This window comes from Mycteria americana, chromosome 1, assembly GCF_035582795.1.
Source record: "Mycteria americana isolate JAX WOST 10 ecotype Jacksonville Zoo and Gardens chromosome 1, USCA_MyAme_1.0, whole genome shotgun sequence".
NCBI lineage: Eukaryota > Metazoa > Chordata > Aves > Ciconiiformes > Ciconiidae > Mycteria > Mycteria americana.
The window spans coordinates 41,317,664-41,334,791 of record NC_134365.1 but is presented as its reverse complement, the minus strand read 5'-3'; the positions used below and the strand labels follow the sequence as shown (position 1 = coordinate 41,334,791).

Here is a 17,128-nt window from a genome sequence, read left to right as displayed (position 1 = left end):
CCATGGGAATTACTTTGTGTGATATTTTGCAGAAAAGAACATACACATTAAAAATATATTACTTTCATGTGATAAGATCTGCCAAATGAGACTAAAGCACCCCACAAACTAATGCCTACTACTGTTTCAGAAATTTACCACCTCAACACCTCATTACAACACTGCACAGCCAGAAGGAAAAGCGTAATTAATTTAGGACAGCTGTAGCTTGGAAACACACCTAAGTGCAAAATGCCTTAAGTGAGAATGCTGGGTCTGTACGAACTTACACTGTGTTTATTCCACCTGGAATGAAGTTTCACTACTTTGTGAGCCCTTCTAAAATCCTGCTGCCGTCCAAAGGAACAACTGGTGATCCAATGTGCTCCGTAGACCAATAGAAAGCTAACCCAGCAAAAAATAACCACACACAGTTTTTTGTATTATTTCAGCTTGCTAAATCACTGGTAGATCAAATGAGTACAACACCCAAGCAAGCAGAAGTGCAACACACAGGTGGGGAGATTTAGATAAGGACAGAACTGCTCCTACTGAGAGCGGTGAAACTTCAAACCAGCCCAGCCACTTCATGAAGTTTGAGAAAACACAACTGTCATTTTTTTCCTATGAAGAGAGACACGGCAAAGAATATTACTGAATTAGAAGTTGCGTTAGCAAGTTGCATTAGTATTGTGGATGTGGAATAACTGAAATGGAGTTTTGCAACATCTTCGAGATTTAGTCTCAAGCCAACAGCCTTTTTTTTAAAGGAACAATGAATACATAGCAAATTTACAAACAACTAATCCACTATAGTTTTAGCCTTTCATATAAACTATGATAATATAACTGCTTTCAGGAAAAAACTCCTGAAGATGATCCTGATAAAAACCTATGCGGAAAAAAAAAAAGCTGCAAAATGAAAATATTTACCATCATCCAATAAACTGCTGGACTGAGCTTAAAATGGACAAAACCAGAAGAGTAACTTTTCTCTGTATACATGAAAACTGGATGTGCATAGCTAGAAATGGTTGATAGGACAGTATGGCTATCTTTACATTTACAGCACCTAATAGCAGTAAATAACTTTATTTTTAAGTTGTAACAACTCCAGCTGAACAAGTTGTCTGCTCCACCAGTTCTGGTTGAAACAGATACGGTAAACTGGCACAAGTGAGATCTCTACTGAATTTTCCTGCTAGCTAAATGCACTCCTCAGCACCCTCTAAGAAGCACAGACATGGCTAATTACATACGTTCTCTTATGCCGAGATCAGCGTGAACTGAAATAATCATTTGCTGCCATATGCTGGAAAAGTGAAACTGAAGACTACCACACTCTAACCCTGGCTACGTTCAGTCAGACACTACACGGAGATTTTAAAACCTTGACAGGATCCACACGCTCAGGAGCCCAGCATTGCAAAGTAACATTTTTAGAAGACTGTCATGGAATAAAAATATTTCTACAATAAAACCATACGGACACAACTCGGATCTGTTGGTGGGGGAGGAGGGAGGCAGAGATGGTTGCCATACCTTCCCTCCTGTGACCTCAAACCAGGACACACATTTGAATCCTTGTCAAGCTCCGTTTCATTCAAGAACACTCGGCAAGGATCGGCGGCACGTAAAAATCTTTACGTTACCAAATTATCCGACTGACAAGGCTTTGCATCCAGCCCGGGACAGATACACGCACACTACCAGCGCGCAGGCCAGCAGAAAGGCCAGTAACGTCTACGAGCACCTCAGGGACGCGCGGCCACGTAGACGGGACAAGTCTCGTTCCTCCAGCTCAGCCTCAGAGCCTGCTCTGCGGAGGCCAAACCCAGGCCCCGGGGCTGTCCGCCTCAGGCGGAGCGCGGCCTCTTCCCACACCGGGGCCGGCTCTCCGCGCAGCCCAGAGGCGAGCTGGGGCGGCGTGGGACGCGGCCCGGGCCGGGGGGGAGGCACTGCGACGTGCCGCCGCTCCCGCCCCGGGCAGGGCCCAAATCCCATCCGCCCGCCGCGACCCCCTCCCGTGCCCCGCGCAGGGCGGCGCAGAGAGCCCACAGCCTCCTGCCACCACCAGGCCTGCCCGAGGACGGAACAGCCCGTGTCCGCAGGAGTGGGCCCGGGCCCCACGGCCCCGTGAGGAGACCCTGCACCCGGACACCGCGGGGAGGAAAGGCCCCCTCCCAGCCACGCAGGGGCCCGGCCACCCCTTCCCGCCGCTCCCGCCAACCGGGGCGACCACAACGCCGGACACAGCGGGGCCCCCGAGGGGAGAGGAAGGCAGCCATCGCCGCCCGCTGGGAGCCGGGCCCAGCCCGCCCCCGTTACCTTGCCGCTCGGAGGCGCCGCCATGTTGCCTACGAGTGTTTATGATGACGTTGCGCTCTTCACGTGCTTCCCCGCCGCTCCACAACAACCCCGCCCGTGCGAGCGGCGCAGGCGCACTCGGGCGGAGACGCCCCCGCCCGGGCAGGGAAAGGAGCGACGGCGACGCGCGCAACGGCCGGGCCCAGCTGGGGGGCGGGGCTCCGGTCACGGGGGGCGGGGCGAGGCGAGGCGGGAGGGCCCCGCCCCTGCCGCGCGGGGGCTTCTGGGGGCCTCCGGGGGCGGTGGCGGGGGCGGTGGCGGTGGCTTCTGCTCCTCACAGGGCGGCGCCGGCAAAGAGGAGGAAATGGCGGGTTTATTGCCTTTTTCCAGAGGCTGCGCTCTTTTTCCTTGGTCTTTTCGCTCATCTTGAATCCCCCGCACGCAGCTCCCTGCGAGACCGGCCGGTGCCCAGCCGCGGGGAAGCGGCTTATCCCAGGGCCGTGCGGACAGGCCCCGCGGCCCGTCCCTGGCCCGCCCTTGGGTGGGCGTCGCGCTGCCCGTTACCACCCCGCACAGGTTTAGAAGAGTCGCGGGGGTAAGGAGACAGTGAAGGACAAGGCAGCGGTGAAACATTTATCTAGCCGGGGGGCTACGGAACAGCCAACGCCCCTGCCCCGGGGACGTGCCGGCTTGGAAACCCAGCCGGCCTCCACAGCGACGAGAGCAATGGTCACCCAGCTCGGTCGTGCAAGTATGGCAGTAAGGAGAAAGAAGGGATTTCTTCCTCACCCTTAAAAGCTTTTTCTGAGCCACCTGAGATTGTAATTATAATTTGAGGAATGTTGAAAACTTGATATAAAACACGCATCGTATTCTCTCTAGTCGTTTTCTTTCTCATCTTGCTGTTGCATGATATAAATATCAAGGAAATATGGGCCCATAGGCACCATTAAGCTGCCCTAATACCCATGGGCCAGATTCTGACTGTTAATGAAAAATACACCATTTTCCAGATGATGGCTTTCAACACGTAACACGTTCATATTCATCACGGGATAAAGCCAAATCTTAATTACAATCTCATCAATGTTAGCAAATATTCAGCATTCATATGTGTGCAGGTTTATAAAGTCTGACAGAATTCTCCTGGGGATGTCAATAGGTTTTGATTGGTCATCTTTACCTGGAAAGCATATAATGCATGGTATTAGTTAAATATAAAAACAAATTAGCTTTCACTTAATGTCTGCAACATTTGATCCTGCTGAGAGCTATAAATAAAGATGATTTTTAAGACATTTGTTATATTCCAACACTTTATCATAAAATATTTTGAGCAAATAGCGCGTCCCCCAAATACAGTTTATTTGAAATAGATTAATGAGATGCTCACTGGGAAGTGATTTGCTACTCTGAAGGAGCAAAGGTAATTTAGTCTTTTTGTTTCTGTCATAAAATGTCATCATAATTTGCTTTCTGACTTCCCAAATTAAAAACTCATTTGGCTAGATTAACACCCATACTGTACTTTTTACTGTGGAAAACCAGATTTGCTAGTCTCAAGACAAACACTGATTTGCTTCAAAGTTGTGAGAGCCTGTTGTGACTCTCTATATAAATGTGCATAAAGGTGAGAAAATAAAACTGCAGTCAGGGCACAAGTCTTTGTAGTAACATCTAGGTCTGGAAAGCTGTATGGGTGTAGCAAAAATGGACATCATAGCTTTGGTGGTTTACTTTCTTTGAATTTAGTAAGAGTGCAACTGAGTGTTAAGGTAAATACAAGGAAGAAGGCTGCACATTAAAAATGCATCACCATAAATGAATTGCTTTGAGAGGTAAAATTGTCACTTGCCATCTTCCACACCCACACCGGTTTCATCTCATTTGGTCTCCCATGTGTTCAATCTCATCCTTTCCCTTTCTTATCACTTTCCTTTATTTTTTTCCTCCTTGCCATATGATCATACATTAGGTACACACCCCTGTGTGATCCCATTCCTCTCTCCACTTCCTTTTCATCTTTCAGCTCCCTGAAGTCTGCAGTGAACAACGGGGATTTCCTTGGCTTGTCTGCATTGCTTACTGTCATTCTGGCACTCCATTGAAACTGCTTTGTCAAGGTTTCTTTCAAAGTTCCTTTCCTAGGAGAAGCTCAGAATTAAGATTCCCATCTCAGGTTCGTTAGCCTATATCACAATCTACAACGGACTCCTTGAAGTCTGCTCTCTTTCACTAGCATGACTGCCATCTTCTAGTTCTCCTGTCTCTTGGACTTGATCATTAGTACATTCGATCAAAGACTCCCTCTCTTTGTAGGTAATTGTGTCAATAAATATATATTTATCTCAGGACTCACTGGTTTATTTCTATTACAGCCGTTAATCCTGATCCAAATTAAAATCTTTTTGTAATTAGCATCTGCAGGCAGCTAACAGACAAGATGGTTTTATCCTCCTCCAGACTCTCTTGGCACTCATCTCTCTCTCCAATATGAATACCCATCTGTCTCTAAGGCCTACAGCTTGATTGATGCCTTAGTCTTAGATATCTCTCTGGATTGTCTTTTTCACATTATAGCTAGCTCTCTTGAAGACTTTTTCTTCTTCAGCAGTGCCAAAGCATAGCTTTTCCTGTCTATCCATACAGCTAAACATTTTCTTCTTGTAACATTCTGTTTGCTGACACTGACCAATACCATTTTGATCTGTTCAGACTTGTGCAGAATGCTTTTGCAAAGGTCATTTGTCTAGCCCATATCCCTTTAACCCTCTCATCTAGGTCTTCCTGTTCATCTACTAACTCTCACCCTTCTCTAGGGCCCAACATAAAATACCCTTCCTCATTTTGAGGAGGATTGCCTCCCATTCTCACTCACTGCCAAAGGGCCATCAGGTCAACTCAGTGTCAGACTGCCTACTATTTGTAAAATTTTCATGCAAGTTGCATGGAAGGTGCTTTCCCCAAGCTGACCTTCCTGCAGGGCAAAAACTCCCTTGGAAGTGCACCAAGCTGTCTCATTACTCTTTAAATCCTTGTCTCCATTTTGCTAGAAAATGTATCCCAAAAATAGGTATGAAGTAGATGGTTGATGAACTGAAACCACCGCTGATGGTGCTGACCACTACACTTGCTCGTTGTTTCCTTGTCTATTCTGTCTGTCTGCATCTGTGTGTTGTTTCTTACCTATTCTTTGGTTGTCAGTGGGACTGGATAGGGTCCTTATTTTTCATATGATCATAAAATAATTTAGGTTAGAAGGAAATTTTGTATGTCATCTGGTCCACCTTGCTACTCAAAGCAGGACAAATCTAGTAGCTGCGTCAATTGCTCAGGATCACTTTTGCTCTGTGATAGAGCATATGACCTGTTGGCAGACTCAGGAACACAACTGCAGAGGCACCCTGCAGTCAGCTGAGATGCATGATTCTCAGCTGAAGGACTGAAAGAGGGACCAAAACCGGTATGTGGGGGTTAGAAACATGCTCAGTGTGACATACAGAAGATCCTGCTCTGAGCAAGACAAGTGTTTTCCATTTTCTCCACTGAGGATGGTTGAAAAATCGTATTTATTTCTGACCCAAATGAGCGTTCGTGGTTGCTTTTCAACGAATCTGGTCATTTAAGGAAAAAACAGTTCAAGAGACAGTCATTCAAATTCGCTTATTTACCTGAGTTAGAGACCAAGGTAAAGAATCTAGCACAGCAGGATCTTGTTCCTTTATGAGATTTTTAAGGTCCTATGGTAATACTATTACAACTAAATGTTTCTTCTTTCAGTGTTTTCATTGCTAAAACCATGCTAATTAACAGTTAATTACAGTGTCTCTGTAGGCTCACGGAATGCTAACCTGTGCTCCTCTATACATTTTCCCTTAAGCTTCCAGTATTCCCATATTCGTTTGTACAGTCACTCAATGAGAACAGAAATACTGAGTGGGAATTGGAGAATACTAAGATGCAGACTCCACATAAGATGTGAGTAGTGAGGAACAGCTACTGTACAGCCCTTGTGAGGGGAGAAGGGGTTTAACACAATGGGCTTATGTATGTATACGCAAAATCAGAGCTACTTTGCCAAACATGGAACTACGACTCAAAATAATGGCAAAAGTGCTCTTTAGAAGGATGGGAGAAAAGGATCACTTAGCAGGGGACAGGCTAACACAGAGAAAATCAGAATAAATTTTTGAAAGAGATGGAGCTGTGAAAATATCCAGGAAATGGTGAATTGTTTGTAGACTGATTGTCTTAAACATTTTATTCTAGATAAAGATTATTTAATTTGTTAGGACTGGTAATTGTTGCCAGACCTGGGCTAAGGTAATCAGTGTTTATACTCGGAAGTTGCAGCCCAAAACCTGACCAAAGAGTGAAAAACTATCTTCCATTATTCCCCAAGAAAAGCAGCAGCTGGGGCTTTGGCGACTAGACTTGAAGAGAACAAAAGGTATAAGAAAGGTACAAGTTAAAAAAAAAAAATCATTGACCAGCAAATACTTGAACATTCCTGAAGCTCAATGGAGCCTGAATGCTTATAGAAGTATTGTGGAGTTCTGGACAGGCCTTGAACAAAAAACATGGAAAAACAATGACCTGACTAAAACCCTATGTTTAAAACATTCCTGATTATTGGATCCAGAGTTGTGCCCAGCCCTACTCAACACACGGTTCCAAAGGAAGAGATTAGAATGAGGAAGAGAAGCTCCTGCAGTCTTCGAACATAGACTTTAAAATGTACATGCAGATGGGCCCATCATTTTGCAAATACACAGGTACACTGCAAAAGCAACATAAGCAATTCTGAAAAATAGCTTTACAGAGAAACATTGTATGCCAATGGAAGAATGGTTAGAAACATAAAATATTTATCTTTATTTAAAGCTATTTTAAAGCTTTGATTCCCAAGAAGCACCATAACAGAGAAGAAGATAGCCTTCAAAGGCTGTGAAACAAGCCTGAGATGAAAAGCTTGCACTCCTGTTGTGCAACCAGAACAGGGAGCAGCACAGCATTGCCTGAAGGAGCTGTCAACTAAGTGAAGAATTAAAAGATAAATCCCATTTGTATTATTGCTGGACATCAGTTAATGCTTGCATTTCCAAAGTTAATAAAATTTTGTTGGAAAACATACATCACTGGAATATGCAGTACCAGAATATGTGTGTAAAGTCTTCAACTTGTCATCTGTTTAAAGCATTAAAATTAAATACATTTGTTTCTTATCCGGCCTTAGGACCACCCCAATCCTTGGGAATCATCCGTTACTCTCAAATACAGGTACCAGTCCCACTGAATTCCACGCCTGAGTTTGAAATTAATCCTCACTAAGTGATAGTTCTCACACAACAACCAGGCTTGTTCATTTCCCAGGTAAGTCTTCTCTCAGAGGTACCTCAAAGTCAAGCTTGAGACTTCTCAGGCTTAGCATCGAGACTTTACTTTCCTTTGAGAGAGATGTGCTCAGTGCAGCTCCCTTCTCCTTCCACCTTCCAGGAAAGCAGTTTCTGCTCTCAGTTTCTTTGGTGAATGATCAACAGGTCCCACAGGACTCTTCCTGGGTCTCCCATCCTACCGCACTGCTCTCAGCATGCCAGTCACCACTTGCCTCACTGTCAAGAAGGCAGGAGTGATTCAGAGAGCTCTCAGTCCCACAGAGCAATTTATTCCGTGAGATACATGACCACCTTCTAGCTAGTTGCCCAATCTACTAGACATCCCTCTTGGGCTCTTCTCCCTTTTCTTTTGCAAACTATCATTGCATAACAATGAGTATATCATTATTCAAGATAGAGAGCAAAATGACTCTTTGCTATCAGGTTGCAATATCACAGGATCACAGAAAGGTTGAGGTTGGCAGGGACTTTTAGAGATCATCTAGTCCAACCCCTCCTGCCCAGAGCAGATCGCAGATCAGATTGCTCAGGGCCTTGTCCAGTTTGAGTTCTGAGTATCTCCAAGGATAGAGACACCACCACCTCCTCAGTCAAGCTGTTCCAGTGTTTGGCCACCTTTTGCGTAAAACCATATTTTTCTTATGCTTAAATGGAATTTCTTGTATTTCAGTTTGTGTCCACTTCGTCTTGTCCTTTCACTGGACACCACTGAAGAGACCAGCTCCACCTTCTTTACTCCCTCTCATAAAGTATTTTTAAAAGCTGACAAGATCCCCTGAGCCTTCTCGAGACTGAACAGTCTCAGCTCTGCCAGCCTCCCTTCATATGACAGATGGTCCGGTCTCCTAATCATCTTTGATAGCCCTTCACAGGTCTCACTGCAAGATGTCTATGTCTCGGTTGTACTGGGGAGCCCAGCACTAGACCCAGCACTCCAGAAGTCTCTCACCTGGGCTGAGGGGAAGAATCACCTCCCTCAGCCTGCTGGCAATGTTCTTCCTAATGCAGCCCAGGATGCCGTTGGCCTTCTTTGCTGGCTCATAGCCAACTTGTTGTGCACTACAACACTCAGATCCTTCTCTGTAAAGCTGCTTTCTAAGCCAGTCAGTCCCCAGCCTGTAATAGTGCGTTACATTACTTCGGTTTACAAACCTGAATGTTGCACACCACCAAGTTCCACCAGCTGACGTAGTGCCAGCAAGTTCCTCTCCCTTCTCCATAAGCCCGTTAAGAAAACAACGGGGCAGGCTGTAGCTCTACGCTGAAGTCCAACCCTTTGCACATGACACAGATGGGAATCTAAGAAAGAGGGTATCTTCAGCTTGGTGGCTCACTCTTAATTGGATTTTAAGTAGCCATCTGCTCTAATAAGGAGTCTTCTGCCACATAAAGGTAGTCACAGCACCCCAGCCAGCACCGAGTGTGCAGCCAGAAAGTGTTCCTGGCTTTCCTGTGGTTTCTGTTGCTGTCACAGCTGCAAGCATAACTATTATTGCTACGCCAAGAGCTGCAGCAGCTGCTATTGTTGTTCACACAGCTATTTCAGCAGAGTTCCAAGATCCATTCCTGTATTCAGAAGTGTCAGCTGCCCACATGCTCAACCACATGAAAACCTGGCCCGCACAAGACAAGCGCTGATTCTGTCAAGTCCTTCCATCACAGGCTTAATTTGTACAAACAAAACCCCCACAACTGAGAAATAAAGGTAAACAGTACCAGAAATATCTTTCCCTTTGACCTTTTTTTCCTGCTCACAGGAAATGGATATATTCCAAGCCTTGCTTTGACAGATGCAACCCACAATTTTTCCAGGCTACTCCAGTTTGTCACAGATCACAAGCAGACAGTACATGGGGTGCCATCCTGGACTGTGCGTGCAGCAGGACACCCAGGAAGAAGCTGCAGACCAGGCTTCTCTTGAGTTCCTCATATTCTAAGAGGTACCAGTCCTCAGCGTGAATTATATTATAGACAATAAAGGAGATATCCCAGGATTTAGCTGTCACATGCTCTTGTTTTCCACATACAAGAGGAAAAGGTAAAAAAGAATCCTCCCGTCCTACTCCACAATTAGGAAAGCAGGAGAGAGATCAGGCTCTGGCTACATCCATTCAAGTCAAGCAAGTAAGCCTGGGGTACTGACCTACAGTCAGCCTTGCTGTTTAACCATTAGCAGGCTCTTTTATATAACTATGGCTTATACCCTTTAAAGTTTCTCAGACCGATACCTAGACACAGCACGGGGAACAGCACAGCCACTCCAAGCAGGCAGCATGTAAACATGATTTAAAGGGCAGAAGAGGAATTAGCCACCTGGATGAAAGCTGTACTGTGCCATTTGCTCTTGAGGCCAGAGTTCCTTATGCACCCTGGCCTAATTTATTTCACGGTAAAAATGCAGCCTCTGGGACCAGTTAGGATCTTCTCTACTCACTGTCTCTACCTCAATGTAGAAACTGAGAAATGAAGATATGATAGCCTTTCTAACCTGTTCCTGTAAGAAAACAAAAAACCTAACCTGCACAAGTTAGACCATGCAGGTATAGTAATGTTCCATGCTTGGCTGCCTTCTGCCACAAGGTTAGGCAAGGATAGGGACAAAGAAATTAAGTACACATAGACTGAAATTAAAAGGAAGGAAATACCTTTTCCCACCAGCATTTATTTGTATTTAGGCATGGAGGTGTAAGAAGACATGAAGGCAGTACACTGGATGATGAGCTTTCTTCAAGTATTTGCACTATGTCACATTTGTATATCCATAACCACAGCTGGGAGTTCTTGTTTGTGAAACTGATATTTTTTTATCAATGCATATCAAGTATTAACAGAATTCCAGAATATCAAACAACCCAAAACATACAAGATTTGTCATAAGAAAACATCACGGTTGGTACAAATGATCACAAGTTTATAATAGCTTTGTTCTCTCGGTGGAACAAGAAACTTTTTTTAATATAAAAGAAGCAGAGCAGATACCAACATGAAATGCTCTGCATTTGTCATGCAAAGAAAGATTCATGATTGCATCAGCCTCCACAGAGACTAGTTGGAAGCTATCCGAGAGTGATGACTAAACAGAAACTGATCTGTTGTTTGCTGATTGGCACAGACTAGTATTGCCAGAGCTAGGAACGCAGAACGCAAAGACAAATAGTAGTAACCCCATCACTCCTATGCATTACAACACCACAAACAGGCAACATTTCCTGGAAAGAGCAGGAAACTAACAGAACAATTGTTTTAGGGTGGGGGTAGTCAATGCTGTATTTCATCCCAGCCATTCAAAAAGCAATGCTAAGGGTGGGTCTGTGCTACTAACACAATAATTCCTGCCTTCTCGTAACTTGCCATCACAATCCACTTCAGAGATCACTCCATTTCCCAAGCTGAAATCCCTAAGTCCCTGAAGAAGAATCGGTGTCCCATGGTGACAAGCACTGCAGTATTGACATACTGACAGGACGGTCAAGATTCCTTGAATGCTCCTATCAAAGTACAATTTCATGTAATTTAACAAATTAAAATTATTTTAAGCCTCAAACCAACTTCTCTAACCAGTGTGGGCACATCTTATGGTTGAAGATCATTTTGCAATTACTCTAGGTCACAAAACAGAGTAGACTGGCAATCAGAGGTACATTGGATACTCTGCTGCCTCCTGGTATTTGAAACATTCACCATAGGACTCCAGTTGCAGAGTGTAACTACAGGCAGCACACTTGCTCTTCACCATTTAATATAGCCCCTTTAATGAGATGCTGACAGACTTTGGAAAGACTAAGTCTGTGAAGGAACTACATTTACTCTAAAAAGCTCTAAGATTTCAGTTTCTTGACCAAAAAATTCTCACCAAATAGAAAACACACTTTCTGACAAAGATAGTAGGATATAACTACTGATTTTTTTAAAAGTGCAAGTCAAAGGGCTAAGAAGAGCCAAAGCAGGAACTGTGCAAACTCCCCTTATCTTGCCCTGCTTTTCCTGTTTTCACTTGCAATATCCATCCAGTTCAAATCCACAGCATCAGCTGAACAGCAGTTTTCACTAGGGAAGCGTGCACAAACATTCATTGTGGAGGTAGGACATCAGTATGATACAAATGCATAATTGGTGGAAAATTCCCAGTCTTGAGCCTTGGTTCCATGTTTGATTTATTTTTGCTGCTTCCTTAGCATACAGGCAGTGTGCCTGGGGCCATCATTAAACTGGCAAACGTGGTTCAACAGTAACTGCTTCTTCCTCATGAACTGTTCTGGGCTGCCAAAGACCAGTTTTGAGAATCAAAGCTGCATTTTGATGTGTCCCTGCTCACACTACAGTCTCTGGGGTATATGCTAGCATAATGTAGAGCAACCTTGCTGAGCCTGGTTTGGCATCTTAAAGCCATCTTTCATCACATCATACTCAGATGGGTTCAGAAATTTATTATTATATTTGTAACATAAACATGTGGTCTCAGCTTTTACCAAATCTCTTTGTAAACCAGGCCACTGCCCCCAACCTCTAGTAATTTTCAGGGCTACTTTATTACAGACTGTTCATCAAGTTTCAAATTCCGTGACTTACTAAAATGTAAGAGAACTAATTGCAGATACAACAGTAACAAGAATTTCCAGCTCTGTTATCTTGTATTGATTTTCAGTTCACATTTTTCTCCCCTTTCTATTGATCCATTTCCACTTAGATGCATTTTCACTTTTAATATTAGGCATTGTTAGAATAGCAGTCATGCTAAAGAAGTTCTTGATTGATCAACTAGGGAATTGGAATTAATTTATCACAGAACTATCTTCATGTAAATGCACTGGTATATAAAATACTCTAAGATATATTTAAGAACTCCAGCTGCAGCAATGCACTGGGAAAGTTAAGGTTTGTGAAGCCTCTGCTAGATACTGTTTTTTAATTTTTATTTAAAAATTTCTTTTATCCACAAATGCCAAGCAGAATATTCCTACAACATTTGACAATCTGAAGTTACCCGATATTAAAAATGCTGTGTCCTTTTCAGTGTTGGCTTTTGCCCTGCTAACATTTTCTGGGTTCAAAGAAAAGTATTCTATTTGATTGAGCCCGAGAAGCTCATTGAGCTTATCTGATGAGAAAAATCCAGCAAGACAATCATTTTAATGCCTGTGTGACCAAATAGCACTGACAGCACTTACATCTTTAGGTATCAAGTTCTTTCCTCTTCTCTTTCCACTAAGAAAAGCCTGATTAGGCAGTTTAAGTTTCCTGTTCTAAAAAAGAAACTACTTGTTCTCTTCCACTGAGTCTCACATTTGTTGACCTTTCAGAATGGACTGATGGTTAACTTGAAGAAGAGTCTGCAATTTCACAGTTTCAACAGCTCAAAGAGATCTGTTACATGAGTTTGGATCTGTCACAGGATATCAACTACTTGGCAACAGATGAGAAAGTAGTCCTTGCTCTCTCCAATCATCTCGACTTGGACTTCTTCTAAGTCACTTCCAGTATCCAGGAATCAGGAGACAGGTACCAGAGGTAGCAAGGACTCACCATTAAACTTCCACTATTCTCTCTTCACTGGTTTGGAGGCAGTATATGACCAATTGCCGGGGAAGATTGTTGCAATACGGCTACTCATCATCCTTTGTTGTCATACTTTCAAATTGCATTGCCTCTGGGTGACCTACAATGAAGTATTGAAACTCCTTGCAAGAGAACAGTGAGACTAGATACACTGAAAAAAATGACTTGTCAAGAAAGAATAAAAGCTCCTCTTGAGAAAAAACAATGTTCTCAAACTGAGAGGAACTGGGTATTACTGCTGTAGTAGCTATCACTGTCTAGAAGAGGTGGAGAAGCAAGCAAAGAACGTGTATGTTTTGTTTCTTGTACAGGGGGATCTCCAGCATGGAAAGTTTCCTGTAGTAGTAATTCATTAACAATGAGGATCAGTGCAGCCAACAAGCAGGAAGAGAGGGACAGAAAGCCCTCTTTTCACATTCACTCTGCAGCTGCATCAGGTCATGCTGCTTGCCTGAGTGCGCAAAGCAGTAGAAATAGATGGAAACAATTATTTTTGCAGACTACCTTTCAACATCCTGGTATTGAATAAATACAAAGCTCCAAACTGTCCAGTGGAATATTAATGAGTACACAGCTCCTCCCTACAGTCATAGACATTATTTTAGGGCTGTAGAACATGCCAATCAATTGAAGGTTTTAGCCAAGTTTGGTTAACTTAAGTCTTGGAAAAAAAAATTAAGAATCAAAAGAGATCAGCTTGAAATAAATTTTCATTTTGGAAGTAGAGCAATTTATCATTTTAATCAGATTATAGTAAAACCTTCTCCAAGCCAAAATATTTTCAGTCATCTTGGACAGAATAATACCTGTCATAATGGTGACAGTTTCACAGATTCTCAATTTTCAAGCCATCTCAAGAAAATAAACATTCCAGATTCTCCACAACTCTCAAAAACATTTCTCTATCTCATTCTGCTCAATACAGTGGCCAATGACAGCTCCAAAAATGCAAGAGGGAAGGTATACATTGTATAGATTGTTATTATTTGATAGAAAAAGCCTAAATTCAGTAGATGGCTACATCACTGAGATGCACAGGTTTGTCCTAGATGAAAAATCCTGGTGTTGAGCAGAATCCTCCAAAGAGTAGCATGAGCAACAGTGCCCAGCACAGTTGCAAGATATATTTCCTGACTTGTCAGGAAAAAAATCCTAAGCTTTGATGCAAACTAAGACTAACAAAGTCAGTTAACCGTAAATAGCTCATAAAACTTGATTAGAATATACTAATTTAAGTAGGTTAGTATTATGTCTGAAAGCCTGTTCAAAGTTAGTTGCATTCTCTTTAGTGAAGCAAAAATGTTTTTTCAGAAGGAAAAACAACCTAGGAAGTCATTTTAGAAAAGTCTTGAATTAGGCAACTACCAATGCTGAGAAGACATGCTAACCATTTCTTGGTAGAGTTGCTTTACCAGCACCTTCAGTTGTACCTACTTGCCTTTTTCTACTTTTTTCCTTCCACAAAAAGCAGAAAAATAACAGAGGTGGCTGGCTCCAAGTCTCTTATTCCCATACTCTCTCATTCATACCACTTAACTGCTTTCAGCTTGTGGAGATTCCCAACCTCCATTTGTCCTCAAGCAGGACTCCCATTCTTCTTACCTTCTTTAAACCATTTTTCCTGACAGCATCCAACACTTACAGAAAACCCCATTTGAGCTCCAGCCACCCTCCGTGACCTCACACCTTTTTGCAAAGCTTTTTTCATCTCTCTTGGAATCTAAAGTAGAAGTTGAATTACTAGGTTCTTCAAGAGCTGTAGGCAGAGATACAAGTTAAACACCTAGAACAATAAAAGTGGCAGGATAAAAAGGGGTAAGGGATACTTTTTAATGTGGTAGTAAGCAAAAATGCCTGTCCACAATGTGTGGACATTGAAGAGAAGCATGTAATCGAGGCAACCCTCAATTACTTGACTGCTTCAAGAGACCAGCCAATACAGTTCATCTGGACATTGATGATGTCCCCATCTTGGAACCATACGAGATCACTGCAAACCAGATGAAGTCATCACCCCCCCAATCTTTACAGCTAGTTACACTCATCTCCAAGTACTACACATCTGAATTTATTAGTGTCCTTGTCTGAATCAGTCTATCTGGTCTTTTATAAAATCTGAACTATAGTCTAAGTGCAGTAAGACAATGTCCATAAATAACTAACTCCTAATAGAGATACACACTGCTGCATTGAAGTGTTTGGACTTTGGTTTGTTCAATTTTATTTCAGCAAGTGATAAAGGTTCATAGGTAGCTCAAGTATTCATCGCAGCAGCATCAGGACTGTGAGCAAGTACTTAAAGTTGTTTTAGAAAGGTATTTGTAGTAAGTTAGGCCTTTTTTATTATAGTATATGAGTAATCTTTGTCAAGATTTACTCTGAGGAAGTGTGCTCAATGTTGACTTAGGAGCTGTAGCAGGTGTCTGGCTGGTTCTGTCTATCACACAATAGAGGTACTTTCTGAAGACAGACATAGTTGTTCTCTTGCACTCTTCTCAGAAGAATGAAAAATAGCTTACTTGTTTTCAGCGACAGAAGTTAGCAACATGAAAACAGTTTTCCTTAAGACATACAAAACAGGCAATCTAGATAGATTCCAGCAAATACAAGACTCTTGAAAACCAAGCCACACAGTAGTAATACCAGGTTACTTGAGTAAGATCCTGGTCAAATACAGAAAACCAAGCTATCTGTGCTTTCCTATGTACTTAATGCAAAGAACACTTTACATACCTTCAGAAGAGATGCTTTTTCCTGTAACTGTTGTATTTTGTCTGCTAACAGTGACTAGCTGAAGTCTTAAGTTAATCAGTCTAAACAATCCATGTTTTTACTTGTGTCTTGGAAACCAACTTCCCTGACTTCATGAAGCTATACTTCTTTTGTAACATAACAATACCCTGCTAAGCACAGGTTTTAAGTTCCATAAATAAAGTCCAACCAAACTGCAGCTTAGACAGGAAGGTTTCCAGAGAGTATTTTTCATGCTGTAGCTTTACTAAGAAAAGTAACTTCTGAGATTTTTTTGCTAATAGCAACCAGAACCTTTTTAATCATACAAAATTGTAAGCTTCCTTACCACCACCTAAGTTTTCAGTAGTAATAGTTTTAGTTTTGTCAGAGACTTAAGAGTTAGTATCAACATGGCTTTGTTAGTTTTGTAATTGACAGAAGTCAGAGTGCCCCTACCACAGAATGCATGAAAGAAAGACTCTTTAGCTGCAGGCAGAAATATAGGTTCTGCACACTGCTTCTACTTCAAAGTACTCAAACATAACATTCTCTTGGGTAAACACCTAGTATTAATTTCCAAACCAGAATTGCATCTGTCCACTTCAACAAAGTGGAGAAAGCTCTGGTCTGGAGAGAACACATATGCTCTGGTGTAGGTAGGCCCTCATGACTCATCTACTTATCAAGTCTAGTTGAGGTTAGGTTGGTTGTTTGGTTTCTTCCACCTCTGCAGAAAAATGAAGTTTGAATCAAAAAATCTGGAACTCCTATTATGAGGAGATTCTGGTCTTGAAAATAGTCTTGCCAATTTCACTTCTCATGCCAATATTGTATCACTTACAAGGCTGACTTTCATCTAACTGTATGGATTTGAAGGTACTGGTCTTAGATCTAACTGACCTGTTCAACTTTGGCAAGGCTCACTGTTAAGTTCAATATATTATGAGAATGTTAACTTAACAGTGTTGCTACACATACACACATATAATAATGAATTCTACATTCACACCAAAGCTCTGCGCAGTCAGGAAACTTCATCTTTGCTAGCATGAACAGATCACCTTTGTCCATCATGCACACAATCATGTCAGAAAAGCACAGCAATGGTAAGCTCAAGAGAAAGTACCTACACCACAGTTTAGGCAGAAAGGGAAAAA

At 42.6% G+C, this 17,128-nt stretch overlaps 1 protein-coding gene across 2 annotated transcripts in view; it reads right to left on the bottom strand.

The window, feature by feature from the left end:
• TBC1D15 (TBC1 domain family member 15) overlaps positions 1-2,466 on the bottom strand; it is a 37,248-nt gene extending 34,782 nt beyond the window's left edge. For both annotated transcript variants that reach the window (XM_075495669.1, XM_075495677.1), the window contains exon 1: positions 2,308-2,466. In XM_075495669.1, coding sequence (XP_075351784.1) covers positions 2,308-2,331 — 24 coding nt within the window. In that variant the 5' untranslated portion in view covers positions 2,332-2,466. The remainder of the gene's footprint in view (positions 1-2,307) is intronic.
• Positions 2,467-17,128: the final 14,662 nt, after the last annotated feature.